General features: G+C 51.2%; 1 protein-coding gene across 1 annotated transcript; it reads left to right on the top strand.

Moving 5' to 3' along the window:
* The first annotated feature begins 2,940 nt into the window (after positions 1-2,940).
* LOC119097446 (homeobox protein TGIF1) lies at positions 2,941-17,982 on the top strand. Its single transcript, XM_037220478.1, has 4 exons — positions 2,941-2,991; positions 12,173-12,363; positions 17,407-17,817; positions 17,941-17,982. Exons 1-4 carry the CDS (start codon positions 2,976-2,978, stop codon positions 17,980-17,982), a joined length of 660 nt encoding a protein of 219 aa, XP_037076373.1. The 5' UTR covers positions 2,941-2,975.
* Positions 17,983-18,483: the final 501 nt, after the last annotated feature.

The following is an 18,483-nucleotide window of genomic DNA, read 5'->3' as shown; positions in this document are numbered from 1 at the left end:
CACAGCAAACCTAAGAATCTTAAAAGCCCCAAACCTCAGGAACCCACGACCTTGCGGGGCACACCATTTGATGTAATCGTGCATCCGCCACTGGTTGTATGCTAATGATACCGTTCCAGTCGGTTTTTCCGCTGATTGCCCTGCTTGTTGAGCACCCTCTTTGAGCCTCCGGTCCTTGGAGCATACCTGGTAGCCGCTCCTAAATGGTCCGTGAATGGACCATACCTAAATAGTATGGTCCGTATCGGCTAGGTGGTTTATTTCCTTCATCCTTGCATGGCGTCACTGTTGCTGATAGCATTTGCGCGATGCTGGAGGCATCCGTCAACGCCTTTCTTCACCGGGAGCGTCCGGATGACGAGACTGCAAGTTCAGGCAACGACCGGATGCTGTTGGCTTCCGATACACCGATGTCCTGAACCTGAGGTTGGTTCTGTCGACTTTTGCGTCTGAGGTCGGTGTCTGTCGTTGTGCTCGCCCTCCATGGCGAGCTGAATGAACGGTTGCAAGCTGTCGTTGCGGTCGAGGGATGTGCTCACGTCTTCCTGGCGTTGCAAAAGGACGAATGTGGCGTTAAAGTATCGCAATCACACTGAGGGCTTCGGTGGTGCAGTTTCCATCACCAGGCCATCGAAATGTTTCATATGAACGTAGACAATCACCGGTGGCAAAGGCGATGCCGTGGTCATTCCGTCGGTTCGCTGCTGGCCTTGTCTGTTGCGCCGCAACACGGCTGTAGTGGCCAGAACGCGGATGGCAGCCGAATGTAACAAGTCGATTGAGCCTTCCGTCCTTCTGAACATTCACTAACACGTGATGATTACCGGAGAATCGACCGGCCTAAACTTTGTGTATCTATCACAGCAAACGAGAACACCGGACCGAACAATTATATCGAAAGACCGAGCAATTAGGCCGACAGGTCAAAAGGTAGTCGAATTGTCGTTATTTGTGATAAAACGACAAATACCGCGTTGGTCATTAATGACATTAATGACGCATGATGGCATACTACATTGCATGTTGCGGTGCTGTCGCGTAGTTACGGGATTCAGCCTTTAGTTATACGTGGTTGCGGTTATCGTGGTTACAATGCTCAGCGTTTGGTGCGCAACTAGCGGTTTGTGACACGTCTATGACACTTCCACTTCTTTAGGCTTTGGTCGCTGCTCACGTGCGATGCGATGAGGTGCGGGCGCATGGGCTGACCAGTTAGGTCATGCGGAACGATCTGTGATCTTAAGCTGACGATATCTTACACGTTTTTTACTTCGCAACTATTACTGTGAACCTTTCCACCAGATGGATTTGTCGGATCAGTGCCCTCGTTGATGTTTACGACTGTACGCTTGCGTAACGTGCTGTAACGCCCGGCGCGGTCCGCCCTGCCCTCTGACGTCATCTGACATTTTGCGTCGTCGCTGCCGCCGGCCGCAGGCCATCCCAGCCAGAGGTAAAGAGCGAGCGCCTAAAACAAACGGAACTATCCCACTACGGGCATGTGAAAAAAGAAGGCAGGCGCTCTAACGGACCGAGCTATTGAGGCTGGAAGACGACGTTGTGTGCTCCTAAATAAGCAGTGAAACGAATGAGCACCATTTCTTAACTTCGATATGCCTCCGGGTATTTATCCTCAGGGCTGCGGTAGAAGTTTAGGTTCTTCCTCTGGTCCCAACTTTTTTTGTCTTCGTCTTCATTAGGGCTTTACGACGCATTCAGCTACTGAGGCTATATGGTGCCACTTACCTCTCAGCGTTGCAGGAAGGGCGAGTACCGTTGGGAATCAAAGGCCTTACCTCTGGTTTCCCAGATGCATAGTTTAACCATTACACTATCGGAACCCGGCCCAACTTTCTCTGCTGCCATTTTTATGCTGTTGTAAATTGCCCCAACTAAGCCTATTTAAATTTTTCAAAGTTGACCACGGTTACGCGCATGTCATTCGCAAAGGTGTCGAAAATTTGAGGCAACACCTCACGTATGACAAACCTCGCCGGTCGTGATACACGTCGTACACGTGTATTACGTGTACGACGTGTATACACGTCGTATACGTAATGCGACGTCGTATTACGTACACGTAAAAGGAGAAATTAGGTCAAGTTTCCGTTTTGAAAGTAATTTCGGTAACGAATCCGTGAAACGAGGTCGAAACGATTCCCGCTCATATGCGGGAATCGAAGTGCTTAGTTTCCTATTTTCACTTCAGATTAAACTTAGGACTAGGTGACTTTTGGGACGTGCAAAAGAGAAAGCGTAAGGCAATAACTCGTCGCACAAGGCGAGTGATTGGAGAATTGTTGGCGGGTCCGCGGTGACGTCAGCAGCTCGCGTGCGCGGCATTTGGCAACCGTTCGCATGCGCCCCGGTTGGCGGCGGTGTCGCTCAGCCCTCGCGGTCTTCGCCCCTGCAACTCAGCCTATGACATATAAGCGCCAATCGACATCGATTTTCTGTCCGGACCGCTGCCGCGCCGCTAAGGGCGACACTGCGGAGTGATCAGCGTGGGGGGCCGCGGGTGTCCAGTCCCCCCCCCCCCCCACGGCCCGCTGCCGCGAGCGCGAACTGGTTTGGTGACGAGCTTTATGTCACATGTGCGCGAGCGCAGCGCACCGTTCGTACGACAGCGTCGACTGCGCTGGGTGCAGCCAGCGATCACCGCTGCAGCAGCCAGCACGTGAAACCGCGCCGGCTAGGAGTCTGTGTCACGCGGCCGACCAAGGCCGCAGAGCTGCGGGCGCCTGCTGGCGCGCGGCGCGCCGGGTGGGGCACGGTGCCCCGCGGGGCGCAGCTGGGCGCGCCCCTGGCGGCGGCGGCGGCGGCGGCGGCGGCGGCGGCGGCGCGCCACGTGCCGCCGATTGCCCCCACCTGGCGGCGCTGCCCGCGGCCGGCGCCGCGCCGCAGTGTGCGTGCGCGCGCGCCGGCGGCAGCCGACCCCGGACAGGTCACGTCGCGCGGCCGCCGGCCGGTCCGCCATGAAGGGCCGTAAAGGTGAGTGCGGCGGGCGGCCGCCGTCGCTGACAGGCGACTGACGGGTGCAGCGGCACGTGGGCTGGCGCGGCCAGCCGGCCGGCTGGAACGCGCCTTCTGGGAGGTCGGTGGGTGGGGGCGGGGGGGGGGGGGGGCTGCGGCTGTGTCATTGGCTCCCGCGGATGCGGTACCGAGTCATGTCTTGGCACAGCAGCGCTGAGTGGATACTTGGGTTCTTTTGTTGATTCAGCTGCCAGATAGATGGGGTTAACGTCGTCGTCAACCTGTTAACATCGAGTTAACGTAACTCGTCAAAGTCGCATTAGGACAGGGCCCGGCGTCGAAAATAGGCCTGCTTACCATTTCTGTCAGCGTGAAACGATAAACCAGGCTCGAATGTTGTGAGCTCATGACAAACGTACTCGAGGTTATGAGTAATGTCTTTGAGCGCGGCATATTTTGAGCCTCTTCACAGGGCAGCAAATATGCACTAAGCATCAGATGGTTCGTACGTAAGCTCACATATTCTGTCTGGCGACGGCAAAGAACATCGCCATATCATCACCATATCCCACATCGATCGTCACCATATCCCTCATCCCCGGCCGCCTCCCTCTCCCCCTGTCTCTCTCTCTCTCTCTCTCTCTCCTCACTGCAGCGTAGGCGAATTCCGGACCAAAATAAAACGGGCGCGTTTGGTTCATCTCCAACCTGCCCGGGCGGCGCACGCTAGGGAGGAAAGAGTGGGAGAGCAGCCGAAAGAGAGCGAAGGAGAGAGAGGGGAAAGAGAGAGAGAGAGAGAGAGAGAGAGGGAGACAGAGAAAGAGAGCACATCATGGAGACCAATGAGTATCGAGGCGTCCTGAGCGAAAGTGACTGAGAGAGGCACACACGATCTTAGACAGACGACACCTTTAAGCTGAGTAGGCAGAGCAGGCCCTCCAAGAGCCACATCGCGATCGCGGGAAGCTGGGGGCGCGCAGTGTGCGTGCCGCCGCAGCTGACACTCGTGCACCTTGAAAAAGCATTATCTGCGCAAAATCTTCCACCGGCTTTGCCTTGAACGTGCAGGTTGACAATGGCCATTTGCAACGGTTCTGCGCCAGGCGATACATATTTGCAAGGCCTGCAACCGGTTTGCAAAGACTTTTCTCTTTGCCTTCGGGCGCGCCAAGCGCTGATCGCGGTCAGATTCGGACGGAGGTAAGAGCCGCATCGGCATAATGAATGTGTCGGACCCGAGCCGGCTGCAAGAGCGACCCTCGGCTGTGTCTTTCCTGGACGGGTGCCGTGACCCAATCCCGAGGAGCCTCGCCAACAAAAGCACGGCGTCCGCTCGACTCCCGGCCCCCGCGCTGATCGGATGTTGTCGGTTTCAGTTCGGAACTACAAACCTTACACGCGAAGAGACAGGGTGCGAAAACAATCGCCTATTTTTCCCGCCGCGGGGTTGGCAATGTTTCACGTTGTTGGACTTGATTTGTTGTTGAAACAGACGCGAATAGTATTGGTCGGGCGGACCGTCTGGAGCGCCGGGACAGGTGAGTCCAGACTTGTACCCAGACGAGGGAATTGGAAGTACGTTAGCAACAGGGGGGTCAGGTGAAGCTGTGTCAGCAGACGTAAGCAGCAGGGGGGGGGGGGGGCAGGTGAGGCTGTGTCAGCAGACGTGAGCAGCAGGGGGGCAGGTGAGGCTGTGTCAGCAGACGTGAGCAGCAGGGGGGCAGGTGAGGCTGTGTCAGCAGACGTGAGTAGCAACGGGGTCGAGTGAAGCTGTGTCAGCAGACGTGAGCAGCAGTGGGGTCAGGTGAGGCTGTGTCAGCAGACGTGAGCAGTAGGGGGGCAGGTGAGGCTGTGTCAGCAGACATGAGCAGCAGGGGGGCAGGTGCGGCTGTGTCAGCAGACATGAGCAGCAGCGCGGTCAGGTGAGGCTGTGTCAGCAGACGTGAGCAGCAGGGGGACAGGTGAGGCTGTGTCAGCAGACGTGAGCAGCACGGGGGCAGGTGCGGCTGTGTCAGCAGACGTGAGCAGTAGGGGGGCAGGTGAGGCTGTGTCAGCAGACGTGAGCAGCAGGGGGGCAGGTGAGGCTGTGTCAGCAGACGTGAGCAGTAGGAGGACAGGTGAGGCTGTGTCAGCAGACGTGAGCAGCACGGGGGCAGGTGAGGCTGTGTCAGCAGACGTGAGCAGCAGGGGGGCAGGTGAGGCTGTGTCAGCAGACGTGAGCAGCAGGGGGGCAGGTGAGGCTGTGTCTGCAGACGTGAGCAGCAGGGGGGCAGGTGAGGCTGTGTCAGCAGACGTGTGCAGCAGGGGGGCAGGTGAGGCTGTGTCTGCAGACATGAGCAGCAGGGGGGCAGGTGAGGCTGTGTCTGCAGACGTGAGCAGCAGGGGGGCAGGTGAGGCTGTGTCAGCAGACGTGAGTAGCAACGGGGTCGAGTGAAGCTGTGTCAGCAGACGTGAGCAGCAGTGGGGTCAGGTGAGGCTGTGTCAGCAGACGCGAGCAGTAGGGGGGGCAGGTGAGGCTGTGTCAGCAGACGTGAGCAGCAGGGGGGCAGGTGCGGCTGTGTCAGCAGACGTGAGCAGCAGCGCGGTCAGGTGAGGCTGTGTCAGCAGACGTGAACAGCAGGGGGACAGGTGAGGCTGTGTCAGCAGACGTGAGCAGCACGGGGGCAGGTGCGGCTGTGTCAGCAGACGTAAGCAGCAGGGGGGCAGGTGAGGCTGTGTCAGCAGACGTGAGCAGCAGGGGGGCAGGTGAGGCTGTGTCAGCAGACGTGAGCAGCAGCGCGGTCAGGTGAGGCTGTGTCAGCAGACGTGAACAGCAGGGGGACAGGTGAGGCTGTGTCAGCAGACGTGAGCAGCACGGGGGCAGGTGCGGCTGTGTCAGCAGACGTAAGCAGCAGGGGGGCAGGTGCGGCTGTGTCTGCAGACGTGAGCAGCAGGGGGGCAGGTGAGGCTGTGTCAGCAGACGTGAGCAGCAGGGGGGCAGGTGGGGCTGTGTCAGCAGACGTGAGCAGCAGGGGGGCAGGTGAGGCTGTGTCTGCAGACATGAGCAGCAGCGGGGTCAGGTGAGGCTGTGTCAGCGCGCGTGAGCATTAGCGGGTACATGCACACGAAGCATACGCATGCGCAATAGCGAATAACAAACGTATAAAGCGACACTAACCCACCTTGTCACTGGTGGACGAATCTAAAGGCACGTGCTGCAAGGAGCTGAGCTGCTGGGACGGTCGAGATACGGGAACGGATCCCCTAAGTTATAACTATCCAAACTACTTTCAGCCTTCTAACTCAACACCAATGTTTCGGTACGTCCCATCTACCAACGGTAACAAGTCTACCAGAGACATTCCAGCTGCATGTTTTGCTCTGAAATGATGCAAAATTTACTTTTTTTTCTTCAAAAATCAGCCACTCAAAAAACATTTACAGTGACAAATATGCCACAATTTTGCACTGCTTTGCCCAGCTGACGGTCTTCTCACCCTATGCCTAAAGTACTGCCATGGCGCTGGTACCACTATCCCGTACACCGGCTACCTGTTAAAGTCAATGTTAAGGTCTAAGTATTACTGACACATTTATGCACGAACAGTAAACGGCTAACAGGAAAGCACGTGTATCAGATTAATCAGGAAGAATGTACCTCATCTGCCTGCGTATGCAACTGTGCATTATTTGTTTTCAGTCCCAATCCATTCGGTCGGATTAAATGTCATTTTTGATATTTTGTTCAAGAACGATGATTATATTTTTGTAGCGATAACGTTAAGGCAGCAACCAATGCACATAGATATCCGGAACGGAACCCCCAACAAACTTAATTTGGACGCCTTGCAATTTGTTATTTAGCTAACCGCGGTATAATGGTAGTAACCGAAGGAACCGTCAAATTTGAGAACATCATAATACAGTGTTTTAACGAGTGCAGCAGTGACAAGATCGTCAAAGTGCATTCTGGGTATAACCAAGTGCAGCAAAAGTATCCTTGAAGACTCTTTTGCAACGCCCTCCCCCCCCCCCCCCTGCTCCCTCGACGGGAGCTATGTAAAATTGTCCTTTAGGCGAACGAATACGAATGTTCCATCAATCTTATGAAAAACAAGTTCGTGGGAACCGGAAACACCTCAAGATTGACCCCAAGCTTAGCACGAACGTGTTTTTTGTGACACAGACTCTTGCTAGTTTCATTTTGTCCATCCAGGGGCACCACTAGATCTGTTGCTACATTTGAAGTTGGCTCCATTCTCCCAGTGCTTCGTGTGAAAGCCGATGCCTTATACAATCATTGCAGAATAAAGGGAAACACATCGCGAAGGGAAATTGTGTGATGAATTGGCAGGGCTGACACATCTTTCTACACACCCAAAAATGCTTTGTTTCGGTGGACCCAACTCATTTCAGGAGCGAGTGGACCGACCTTGCGTATCTGGTGCACGTTACGTTGCCATACACATGTTAACTATTGCCATAGCAACGTGGTAACACAGCAACATTGCGATGTCTTACGCCGATAGGAGAACATTTCAAGCTCTGATTGGCCCTCCAACAACGCTCTAAGTGGCGTGGTACTGCGGCCGGCTGATAGAATTGCATGGATGGATCACTAATCCAGATTGCGTTCCTTTTGTGGATTGCACATTTACTCACAACCGCGTTTTTAAATGAGGACTTTTTGTCGCGTAGTGGATTTCATGATATTTCAGTTCTGGCATCCAGACCTGACTGAACACAGCGATGCTTTGGATCGTGTATCGCTATGTGCAGTGAGTCAGACAAATCTGGTTTTCAGGCAATTGCGCCTCCTTGCTATCGAAAACTGACTTTAACAATAATTTCACCAGTAATTATCATTAATCTGCTTGAAGGTGGTTAGCGGCTAGATTACAGTCCTGTTCACACAAAAAACTTGCAGATTACGGTGCAGTCATGAACATAATAATGCCTTAGATGTGACTGTTTCGACTTCTGTTCAGCTTCCGTATCATATGATGGAACACAAAAAAGGTTCAATTTACACGAAAGCTACTGAGATTTTGATCTCCCCAATCCCTCTGTTCGACACCCCCGTGGCTGCAAGCCCGTCAGAAAAGATCTAGCACCTCCGCACATAGTGGCATTCGTGAAATCAACAGTTACGTAATACCCGTGGACTTATGATGACAGTACAGACCTTTTTCTGTTAGAAAGCATTGCCAGTGCAGCTTACGCCGCAAGTAAGCCCGGCTCACCAACACCGATCTTACATAACAGCAACCTTGGCGTACCACGAGGGAGCCAGACTTGTGTTCCAAGCAGTGTATTCCGGGACCTGCCGGTACGATGTCGCTGGAAACTATGTGCAGCGCTCCAGACGGGCATGTTGCCGCTGACAGCCACTCCGTATGTTTGTATGGCCCATACTCACCACGCTTACGAAGCTCCGGCGTCAGCCAACCGCTGTGCCAGGCCTCCGGACGGAACGTCTATCCGTGGAGCAGTGTCGGTCGGCCGTCTTCGCCATACATCGATAATAGGGCGCTGTCTACGAACGGCGCCGCCTCGAGCAGCCGACCAGCTGTGCCGCGGCCGCTGATAGGCAGCACGTGCGCCGAAGGAGTGCCAACGTCACGCCCCGACCAGGCGCAAGACGCTGCAGAGCAGTGGGCCCTCTGCTGATGGGTGGCAGCGGCGGCGACGGTGGTGCGTGTGTGCTATCATTTGCTGACGGAACACTGCTGTGCGCGTATAATGGCTATCAATTGGCCTTATGCCAAGATGCCATGCCCGTATTTTGCATTCGCCACAAGTGGTATGACAGCGCCGATTGCATCAATCCTTATGTTGGCTGACGACAATTAAGAATGCTTGGATTGTACCCAGTTTTGTCTTCCTTTGCCATCTGAATTTCCTCTGTTCCCCTGAATATTTCCCTGTTCGTATTTTTTTTCCAGTCACGTCTGTACACTTCGTGGCACACCATTTGCAAACGTAAGAAACGCAAGTTAATTGGTGCAAACGATATCCTCAATAAGCAAATGGCATAACAGTTTCAAGCATTGACACAAAACAGGAATAACGAAAGACATGCGTGCTCCGTGCAATATTGAAAACTACATAATACGCTTCAAAATTTTTCATTTCAGATGTCATATATCGCTTCTTATGGCGCCCGTTCTTTTCGGAAAGTTGGCAGCAGTCTTAGTTCTGTATGGGTTGTTCAAATTGATACCGAAAGCTTAAAAAACGAGAGGATAGTCGGCTGCTGAAGGAAACGAAACTTTGGAATTCAGGTGTAGGTGCAGACTACCAAAACATCGAGACACGCACTTACATGCCACTTGCTGTTTCAGCTCAAAAAAGCATGCGGTTGTAAACAATCGGTGCAATCAAAAAGACGAAAAAACTAATAACTCGTGAATAAATGCCGATACAGCATGCCTATCATTATTTTTCTTCTCTTCCGACGCCACGGTACCTGACAGGCCAACATTTAAGATATTTATTTGGCCTTTGTTAAGGGATATCTTTCAGTGCCAACAATTTCCAAAGAAACTCGAACCAAACCACGTATCCAACCGAACAAAAACGGACAAAACTCACTGCGTGAAGATATACCTAACAGCACGAATAACGGTCGACGATGGATAAACATTTATCGACAGCTTTAAGAGAGCGAGGAATTTTAGATAATGAAACACAGTCCGCACTACTTATGAGTATGCACACTACATAAGGGCCGTATAAGGCTATCAGTGGTCGTTCTTGATCAAACACGCACATCCGTATATTACATACACACACACACACACACACACACACACACACACACACACACACACACACACACACACACACACACACACACACACAGACACACGCACACACACACACACACACACACACACACACACACACACACACACACACACACACACACACACGCGCGCGCGCGCGGATCTCAGTATATCTTGGCAGAATATTCTCTTTATGCATATGTGATTCAAAACGACCGCTGATGCATGCATGCAAAACCAAGCGTCTTGATACATCGTTCGAGTTTTCCGGATTTCGAATTTGCAGTATCTTAAGATAAAAGATTGTCCGTGAAAAATCATTCATGTATTCGTTGATATCTCTGCATTATAACATTTCGAGACCTTATTTCATCGTTGGAGAAATATAACTGGTACAATAAATAAGTTTTGATTTTTTAACGACGAGCGTTGTGCATCGCTTTCTTAAGAATAGCTTTAAACATGGAGAAGACGAAAACTCCTATCGTCACTTGGATGCGTATCAAATGCATCCGTAAGGAAAAAAAAACTAACAAAGACACAGCCACAATCACATGTACAGTTGCTACCGCCCGCCACCTAAAAATTCAAGAGTTGTAAAATAATTTGTTTGCTTGTTTAGGGCCGGAGAGGATTCGTTGATAACCATGCTTTTCCAAATTTGAAGACGTCATTTGTTATTGCATGTCAAAAGAATACCAATGCTATCCGTCAGTTGTTGTCGTATTTATGTCACGTCATTTTCGTGCCGCATGTGCTCCAAAGGTGCCCCATCGCGTGAGTGCATTGTCAGACGTCGTGAGCGTGTTCTTGTGGTTACGCCAACGTAGTACATGGAGCGAAGTTTGCGGCTTTAAAGATAACATCTGAGTTGAAATACATCGGCACATGTTAGGTGATCGGGCTTGTCGGGACTGTTCGCCACAAGAAAGCTGGAGATGTTCCTGTTACGATGATTGATGACAATGTCTATTCTGTGGTTCTTCTCGCCTTTCACGTGTCAAGAGATAAGTTAACGTAGATCTTCTTTGTCTCTCTTGTGGGCAGATGTCTTTTATCTTCGTGATATGGTGAGACGGTTGACTGCTGGCTTTGGCTGTCTCGTCTCCGTTTATTGTAAAATGTCTGAGCACGTGTCGTTGTGTCTCGTTTTCAACGCCAGAATTCGAAAGACCGTTATGCATCAAGGTCTGTCTGATTTGTTCAAGTTCTGAATGTAATCCTGCCTGATCAAACCAATGCTTAAATGCACGTCCAAGGAGTGATCTTGCAACACTCTTTTGGTAGCGTCGAGGACATTCACTGTCAGCACGTAACCAACGTCCGCTGGTAGTCTGTTTTCGGCATGCTGTTGTTCTAAATCGCTGTCCTTGTCCATCAACAGTCACGTCAAGAAAAGAGTATTACATTTTGCCCGCTTAGATCTCGTTAATTTTAAGCAGAATCGCTCTTCAGATGTGTTTTGAGACATTGTGATTGCTCAGGGTCCCTAACCCATATATATATATATATATATATATATATATATATATATATATATCGCTGTTCTTGCCCATCAACATCTTTCGCATTATAAGCACCCGTTTCGTTTACTTATGTAACAGGTACAGGTCTTACATTTTTGGCGCACCATTGAATTTATGCCTGAATGATTCGCGCGTTGCGCGTTGAGGTATATATATATATATATATATATATATATATATATATATATATATGCATATATATATGTATATATATATATATATTAATGCAGTCTATAACATATGTATTGTATAATATCAATCAGCTTTTTGAAATGCTGCTCGAGGCTACTGGCGCTTGTCTTTTCAGTACCGTTTTGTTTGCTTGGAGACCTTGGCGCACGCCATGTGGGGTGCCGCATTATAACGCAGTTGATGGGGGCGGACATGAGTTTGAAAGTAGAGTTCTGTTGTAAAGCTTTGATCTGCAGATATGCGCGTGGAGGCAGCGGCACAAAACAGCTGGAGCGTCTCAAAAATACGTTTGGAGAACGATCTGGCTTAAAGCTCACTACAGGGCCCTAGTGTTAAAAATATAATACCTTTCCTTGACGTGGCTGCTGATGGGCAGGGAAAGCGATTTGGAAGCGACTGTGTACCGAAAGCAGACTAACAGCGAATGATGCTTAAATACTGACAGTGAGTGTCCTCAACACCGCAGTAAAACGTAGCGTTTCCATCAGCCGGCTTCGGATTACGGTTGCATCGGCTCAGGCATTCGACGTTTAAGACCAGAGTAGTGAAGTATTCATCTCATGCGCTATAGAACAATGGATTCCCGAAGCAGTACCTTTCTTTCTTATGAAGCGAGCTGCCACCGGCCAGTTTCATTCCACTGGCACGAGACTCAGCCGCCTGCTCACACCACGTGACCGGCTTAGCTGACCGGGCGCCGGCCGTCTCTTTCAGCCGCAGTCCGATCGCCGGCGTCGCCGGGCGGAGGCGACGACAGTAGCGACGCCAAGCGGCGACGCGGCAACCTACCCAAGGACTCGATCAAGGTGCTCAAGAGCTGGCTGTTCGAACACCGCTACAACGCCTACCCCAATGACGACCAGAAGGCAGAGCTGGCCGTGCAGGCCAACCTGACGGTGCTCCAGGTACGGCGCTGGGCTGCGCAGACCCGTGCGCGGGTCGAATATGGCGACGCGAATGATGCCGGGTTACCGAAGTCACAAGTAAATGTCCGCCGAGTAAAATGCGTGGTGTTGTTATGCTCTACGCAAGAGCGAGCTCAACTTGAAGAAAAAAATCGCCCTCCCCTGGCCGAAACTTCGCGCCAACGAACCGATATCTGAGATATTGTTTCCAGGTAGGCACCGCGTCCCACCACCTTATTTGTCCAGCTCAGGCAGGATGAGTTTCTGCAAAACACAGCTTCACGCCCGCAGCTGGCTACAGAGAAAGCTGAAGCCCCCTACAGGCGGTCAAAAGTCGAAATAAATCCGTGGTGTCTGTAGCCCTCGAAAGCTTGACGGTCAGCTCACAGCCCCATACTTCTCTAGATGTGCCTGTCTCATGATAAGGGTAGACCGGCGCCGAAACTCGTTACAGGGACTTAATTATATCATGTCGGGTTTTTACAGCAGCTCTGACCCGCCCGGTCTTTATCAAGACACCTCTGGTTGTGAACGCAAGAGACAGGAGCCCTTAGCATCGCTCGCAGCCCGGCCCGGCTCCGGTCACGACGGGCAGTTTTTATCGTTACCAGCCAGGCTTTCGAACGCTCACAGCAGTTGTCGGTTTGCCTGGGGAGGGGGGGGGGGAAGGGAGGGATGGTACGACACCTTCAGGTGACGGCGACGGTGAGGTACCTCGTTCCCACAACCTCCTTTGCAATTTCTGCCTGGGGCGAAAGCTGCGGATGACATGATTTCGTCGCAGTGGTATTTTAAAGACAGAGAGCTTTTGCAGAGACTCTGGTAAACTGGATAGTATAAAATAAACAGGGTGTGGAAACAGGGTGTGTGAAAAGGCTTTGGCACTGATTGTCTCCTGAGACTGACGTGATCTGGACCTGGACTGATCGCCATCTTGTTAAATGAAGAATATATATACATATATATATATATATATATATATATATATATATATATATATATATATGCAAGTGTTGTTAAGACCTTGTCGTAGGTGCACTTAATAATCTTACTCTGCACTTGCTCCAGTTTTCTGATTACGGTTGTCTGCTCATCCTTGAGACTAAAAAGTAACTCGCCGATGTTTGACATCTGTCGGTTGGTCTGACGTTTCGGTAGTACATAGTCCAATTTACAAAGGCACGCACATACAACATGCAAGTGTCAAATATATGATTATATGTTACAGTTACGTATAACCAGTAAGATATCACAATCAGGTGTAATATAGTTCAGTTCGCTCATCAGATTGTGTCGTGTCTAAATTACATGCTCGACAGTTTTTAGGAGCACTAAAATTCGGGCGGTAAAGCACGTGCTGAATAGTAAGATGTACCATTTGCGGATGGTATCTAAATGAATTGAAAGGTGACGGAGGGGTTGGTTTACTTGTTTAGTTCTGGTGCGATTATTTCATCGTGACAGCCTCCAGAACATAAAGCTTTCTCGCGTTTGATGATGATATTATAATGGTGGTGTTTCTGGTGAAGTCGTCTCGGGTAGTGTTCCGGCCGTGTTCTTTTCTCGCGTGCTCTTTTGGAGCACTGTCAGCCAAGCGCATCGTCAACTGCCTCGAAATTGTGGTGGCAGTTGCACCACCGTAGTTTGATCGTCTTACGAGCCGGCAATCTTCTATGTCATAACGACATTGGCAAACGACGTTGGCTCGTTGCAAGGGTTCAGGCTTGGCTGTGAGGCTATTTTTAATGATGAGTTGGCTGACCTTTCTGTTTTTGTAGAAGATGGTTTGCTTTATCTTGTCGTCCTGGCTGGCTGGCTTGACGTTTTCAGATGTCATTTTTTGCGGATACGTTCGTCTGTCGTATAACTATCGGACGTTTGTTTTTGATAGAACAGCTTTATTGGATTTAGTTGATGTTTGATGGCGTCAGTTTCCGTCTGACATCGTGACATAAAGCTGCTGGTCTCACGGTCGATGACACTGTTGGAGTATCCATTGTTTACTAGGACTTGTTTGATGCGCTGCATTTCACTCTGTAGTTGCTTCCAATCAGAGTAGAATTTCAAGGCTCTTCGGAGGCAGGAGCGCACTACACTTAACTTGCACCGGTTGGGGAACTTGATTGTGGCAATGGGGCATCGCGTAGCATCTGTTGGCTTTTTGCGCACTGTTGTCATGAGTCATTACTGGTCATCAGCGATGTCTATGTCTAAAAATGGAATGCGGTTGTTGACGCTTAGTTCGTATATAAATCTGAGAGTTGAAGCTTGCGCCATTGCAGTTTTTAGTTCGATTAGTTGGCTTTCTTCACTGATGTCTACGAAAATGTTATCAACATATCGTACGTAAAGTGCAGGACGGAGGGATGCATTTTGAAGGACTTTGTTTTCCACGTGACACATGTAGATGTTGGCAAAAAGCGCTCATAGAGGAACGCCATGGCCACTCCATTCTTTCGTCGGTGAAGTTTACCGTCTGGTGCACGAAATGGTGCCTCTGCCGTGCGTGCTCGCGGGAGATTCTCCAGAAGGGAGAGTGTGAGCCTAGGAGTAGGGATGGTCGGGAGGTGATAGGTGTTTTCAGGCAGAATTTGTACCGTCTCTCCTGCCGGAACGTTTGTAAATAAACTCTTGACTTCTAGTTATGCTCTTACGCCTGAAGGTTACGTGCTTTTTAGGATGTCCGAGGACTCGTCCGTCGGCTTTAGGCTATGCTCCACTGGAATGTACGGTGCGATGGGGCAGCTGAGTTGCTTGGCCAGTTGGTAGGCTGGCGTTGGGCACTGCGAAATGGTCGGGCGAGGCGGGCTCCCTGATTTGTGAATTTGAACATTGTCATAGGCTTGGGCGGGCTGGTATTCTCCAACAGTCTTCTGGAAATGAATACCATCCATGACAGCATTGGCGCGTCGATCAGTTTGCTTACTTTGATTTTCAAGTTGAATGTAGGCCCACGCGCGATATGCTCAAACTTGGCTTAAGTTGAAAGTATTCCATTGATTTTTTTATGGTAGTCGGGCGTGTCGATGATTACGTATAAGAATGTTTTGTCGGTCTACTTGCCGTGATCTCATCGCCCCCTCGGCGGGTTTTCGCGACCGCTCTGAGTTCGTTAGTCAGGATCTTGTTTTTTAGAGTTGCTTCGTCTAATGACACTTTCTCCAATGAGTCAATTCCGTTATTCAGGGTTTACCTAAACTTATCTGCCATCGCGTAGTTTCAAAACGTCTTGGTATGATAATTCCAGCTCCGCTTCTTTTTCTCTTGCGCTGTTTAGACCCAAATGCAAGACCTCTTTCTCCTTTTCTATAAGTTCATGTGTAGATAGGCTGATTAAGCTTTCATTTTTTCTCTAAAAAACGACAGATCCAGCATAGAGGTTACTCAGCTTCTTTAGGGATCTCTGTTTCGTGACATTCTCAATAGACTGAACTAAATGCTTAAGCTCTGTTTCGATCGATGATTTAAGGTTGCTATCAATGTGGGTCCCCTGGGACCGATTTTTGCCTACATGTGTCACGTGGAAAACAAAGTCCTTCAAAATGCATCCCTCCGTCCTGCACTTAACGCAAGATATGCTGATGACGTTTTTGTAAACGTCAGCGACGAAAGCCAGCTAATCGAACTAAAAATGCAATAGAATAAGCTTCAGTTCTCCGATTTATACATATTCGAAATAAGCGTCAATAACCGCGTTCCATTTTTAGACACAGACAGCACTGCTAACCAACGACGATCCGTGACAGCAGCGCACAAAAAGCAAACAGATGCTGGACGATGCCTCAATGCTACAAGCGAACATCCCGGCCGGTGCAAGGCCAGTGTAGTGGGCTCCTACCTCCGAAGAGCCTTTAAATTCTGCTCTGATTGGACGCGACTGCACAATCAACTGCAGCGCATCAAGCATGCAAATAATGGCTACTCCAACAGTGTCATCGACCGTGAGACCAGCAGCTTTATGTCACGATATCAGACAAAAACTGACGCCGTCAAACATCAACCAAATCCAATCAGACTACTTTATGAGAATCAAATGCCTGATAGTTATACGACAAACGAGCGTATCAAGAAAATGATGCCTGCAAACGTCAAGCCAGTCAACTAAGATGCCAAGATAACGCACACCATCTATTACAAAAACAGCAATGTCAACGAACTCATGAAAAATCACTTCACAGCCAAATTTGACCCCTTGAAACGAGCCAACGTCGTTTACCAATTTCATTGTGAAATAGGAGTTTGCTGGCTCCTGGAGCAATCAAACTGCGTTGGTGCAACTACCACCGCACTTTCAAGGCAGCTGACGATGCACTTGGCTGACGGTGCTCCAAAAGAGCACGTGAGAAAAGAACACGGCCGGAACACTACCCGAGACGACCTCACCAGAAACACCACCATCATAACATCATCATCAAACGGGAGGAAATTCTATGTTCTGGAATCTGTCACGATCACAACGTCGCCACCGGAAGTAAACAAGCTAAGCAACCCCTCTGCCACCGTTTACCTCATTTAGGGACGATCGATACCATCCGCAGATGGTGTATCTTGCTAGTCAGTACGTGTTTTGCCGCTTGAATTCTTATGCTCCTAAAAATTTCATCCACCTAATTTAGACTCTATGTAATCTGACGATCAAAATGAACTTTATTATACCTAATAGCTTTACCTTACTGGTTGTACTTAAACGTTACAAGAAATCACATGTTCGTCACTTGTATGTTGTGTGTGCGTACCTTTAAACATGGAATACGTAATTCCGAAACTACAGGCCAACCGATGGATGTCCAACGAGTTACTTATCGACGAGTTACTTTTTAGTCTCAATGATGAGCAGACAACCGCAATCACCGGATTAATCTGGAAATCCCCGCTGCGAGTATTGTGAAGAAATGTTGTACCGCGGCATTAGCTGTGAAATCGGGTGTTTACGGCGTACATTATCTGCTGCTACCTCTGCCTTATCGTGTCTGTACGCCTTAAAAAATTTGCCGCACCCATGGAATTGCCTGCCTTCCCTGATACCTGGGGTGATCGTTGCAGGTGTGCAACTGGTTCATCAACGCGCGACGACGCATCTTGCCAGAGTTGATCCGGCAGGAGGGCAACGACCCGGACCGCTTCACCATCAACCGCAAGAGCCGGCGTCCGCGCCAGCAGGAGGAGGAGCCGGCGCCGACGGCCGAGGAAGCCGGCTGGCCTCGCTCCTGGCCGCCGCCGCCGCCAGCCGAGCCTGGCCACCGCTTCCTGCCGCCCATCTCGCAGATCGACGCGGCACAGCGGGCTGAGCCGGGCCCGCCGGCGGCGCCGCTGCCGCCGTTCAGCCCCTACCAGCAGCCGGCGCCGTCCGCCGAGCCGTACCCGTTCGTCGGTGCGGCGGCGGCCGCGTACCCCGAGACGTACCCGCCGTACCCCGGCTACGCGGCCGAGCCGTTCCAGCTGGCACCGGCGCAGGTGACACCGCCGCCCACGCCGCCTCCGCCGCCGCCGCCGCCGCCGGCGCCTGCGGCGGCGCCGCGGCCGCGGCACGGCAGCTTCAACGGCCTGCGTATGTTGATGGACGCGGCCGCGCTGCAGGCGGACGGCGGGCCCGAGGAAAAGACCTACCTCAGCTTGTGATGGCGCGCCGGCGCGAGCGCTCGTAGTGGCGGCGTGTCCTGGTGCTGGCGTGTGACGGGTGGTGTGGTGGCGCGCGCCGCCTTGCGGTGTGGTGACGCGACGGGCGGCAGCGGCGGCGCTGCCCGCGCGCGATGCGAGAACTGCCGCGTTTCGGCGGTAAGAAGAAGCGTCATCATGCACCAGTGTGCCACCGGACAGCAGGGTCTAACATGCTGGCTATGACGTGCTAGCTCCGACGACGGAAACATCGGCGACAGCAGGGAGTCGTTGGCGCGCGCGCTGCGAGCGCCAGGTGAAGCCAGTGGACCGCCTAGTAAGAATGCTGCAAGCCGACAGCAGGTGCGCTTTGTTTGGCAACACGCTGCGTGTCAGGCGATTTTAAGTCATCCATAGTACTGCCTGCTAGTACTGTCTTGAGCTGACCGACAGTTTTTGTTCGCCGGCCGCTGGCTTGGCCACCTGCTGATCCCAAATTTTAAAGTTAGCGAATACGCTGAGAAC

The sequence above is a fragment of the Pollicipes pollicipes genome, unplaced genomic scaffold (assembly GCF_011947565.3).
Source record: "Pollicipes pollicipes isolate AB1234 unplaced genomic scaffold, Ppol_2.1 Scaffold_4295;HRSCAF=5057_pilon_pilon_pilon, whole genome shotgun sequence".
NCBI classification, from domain to species: Eukaryota; Metazoa; Arthropoda; class Thecostraca; order Pollicipedomorpha; family Pollicipedidae; genus Pollicipes; species Pollicipes pollicipes.
The sequence above is the reverse complement of the archived record's forward strand: the minus strand, read 5'-3'. Positions and strand labels throughout refer to the sequence as shown.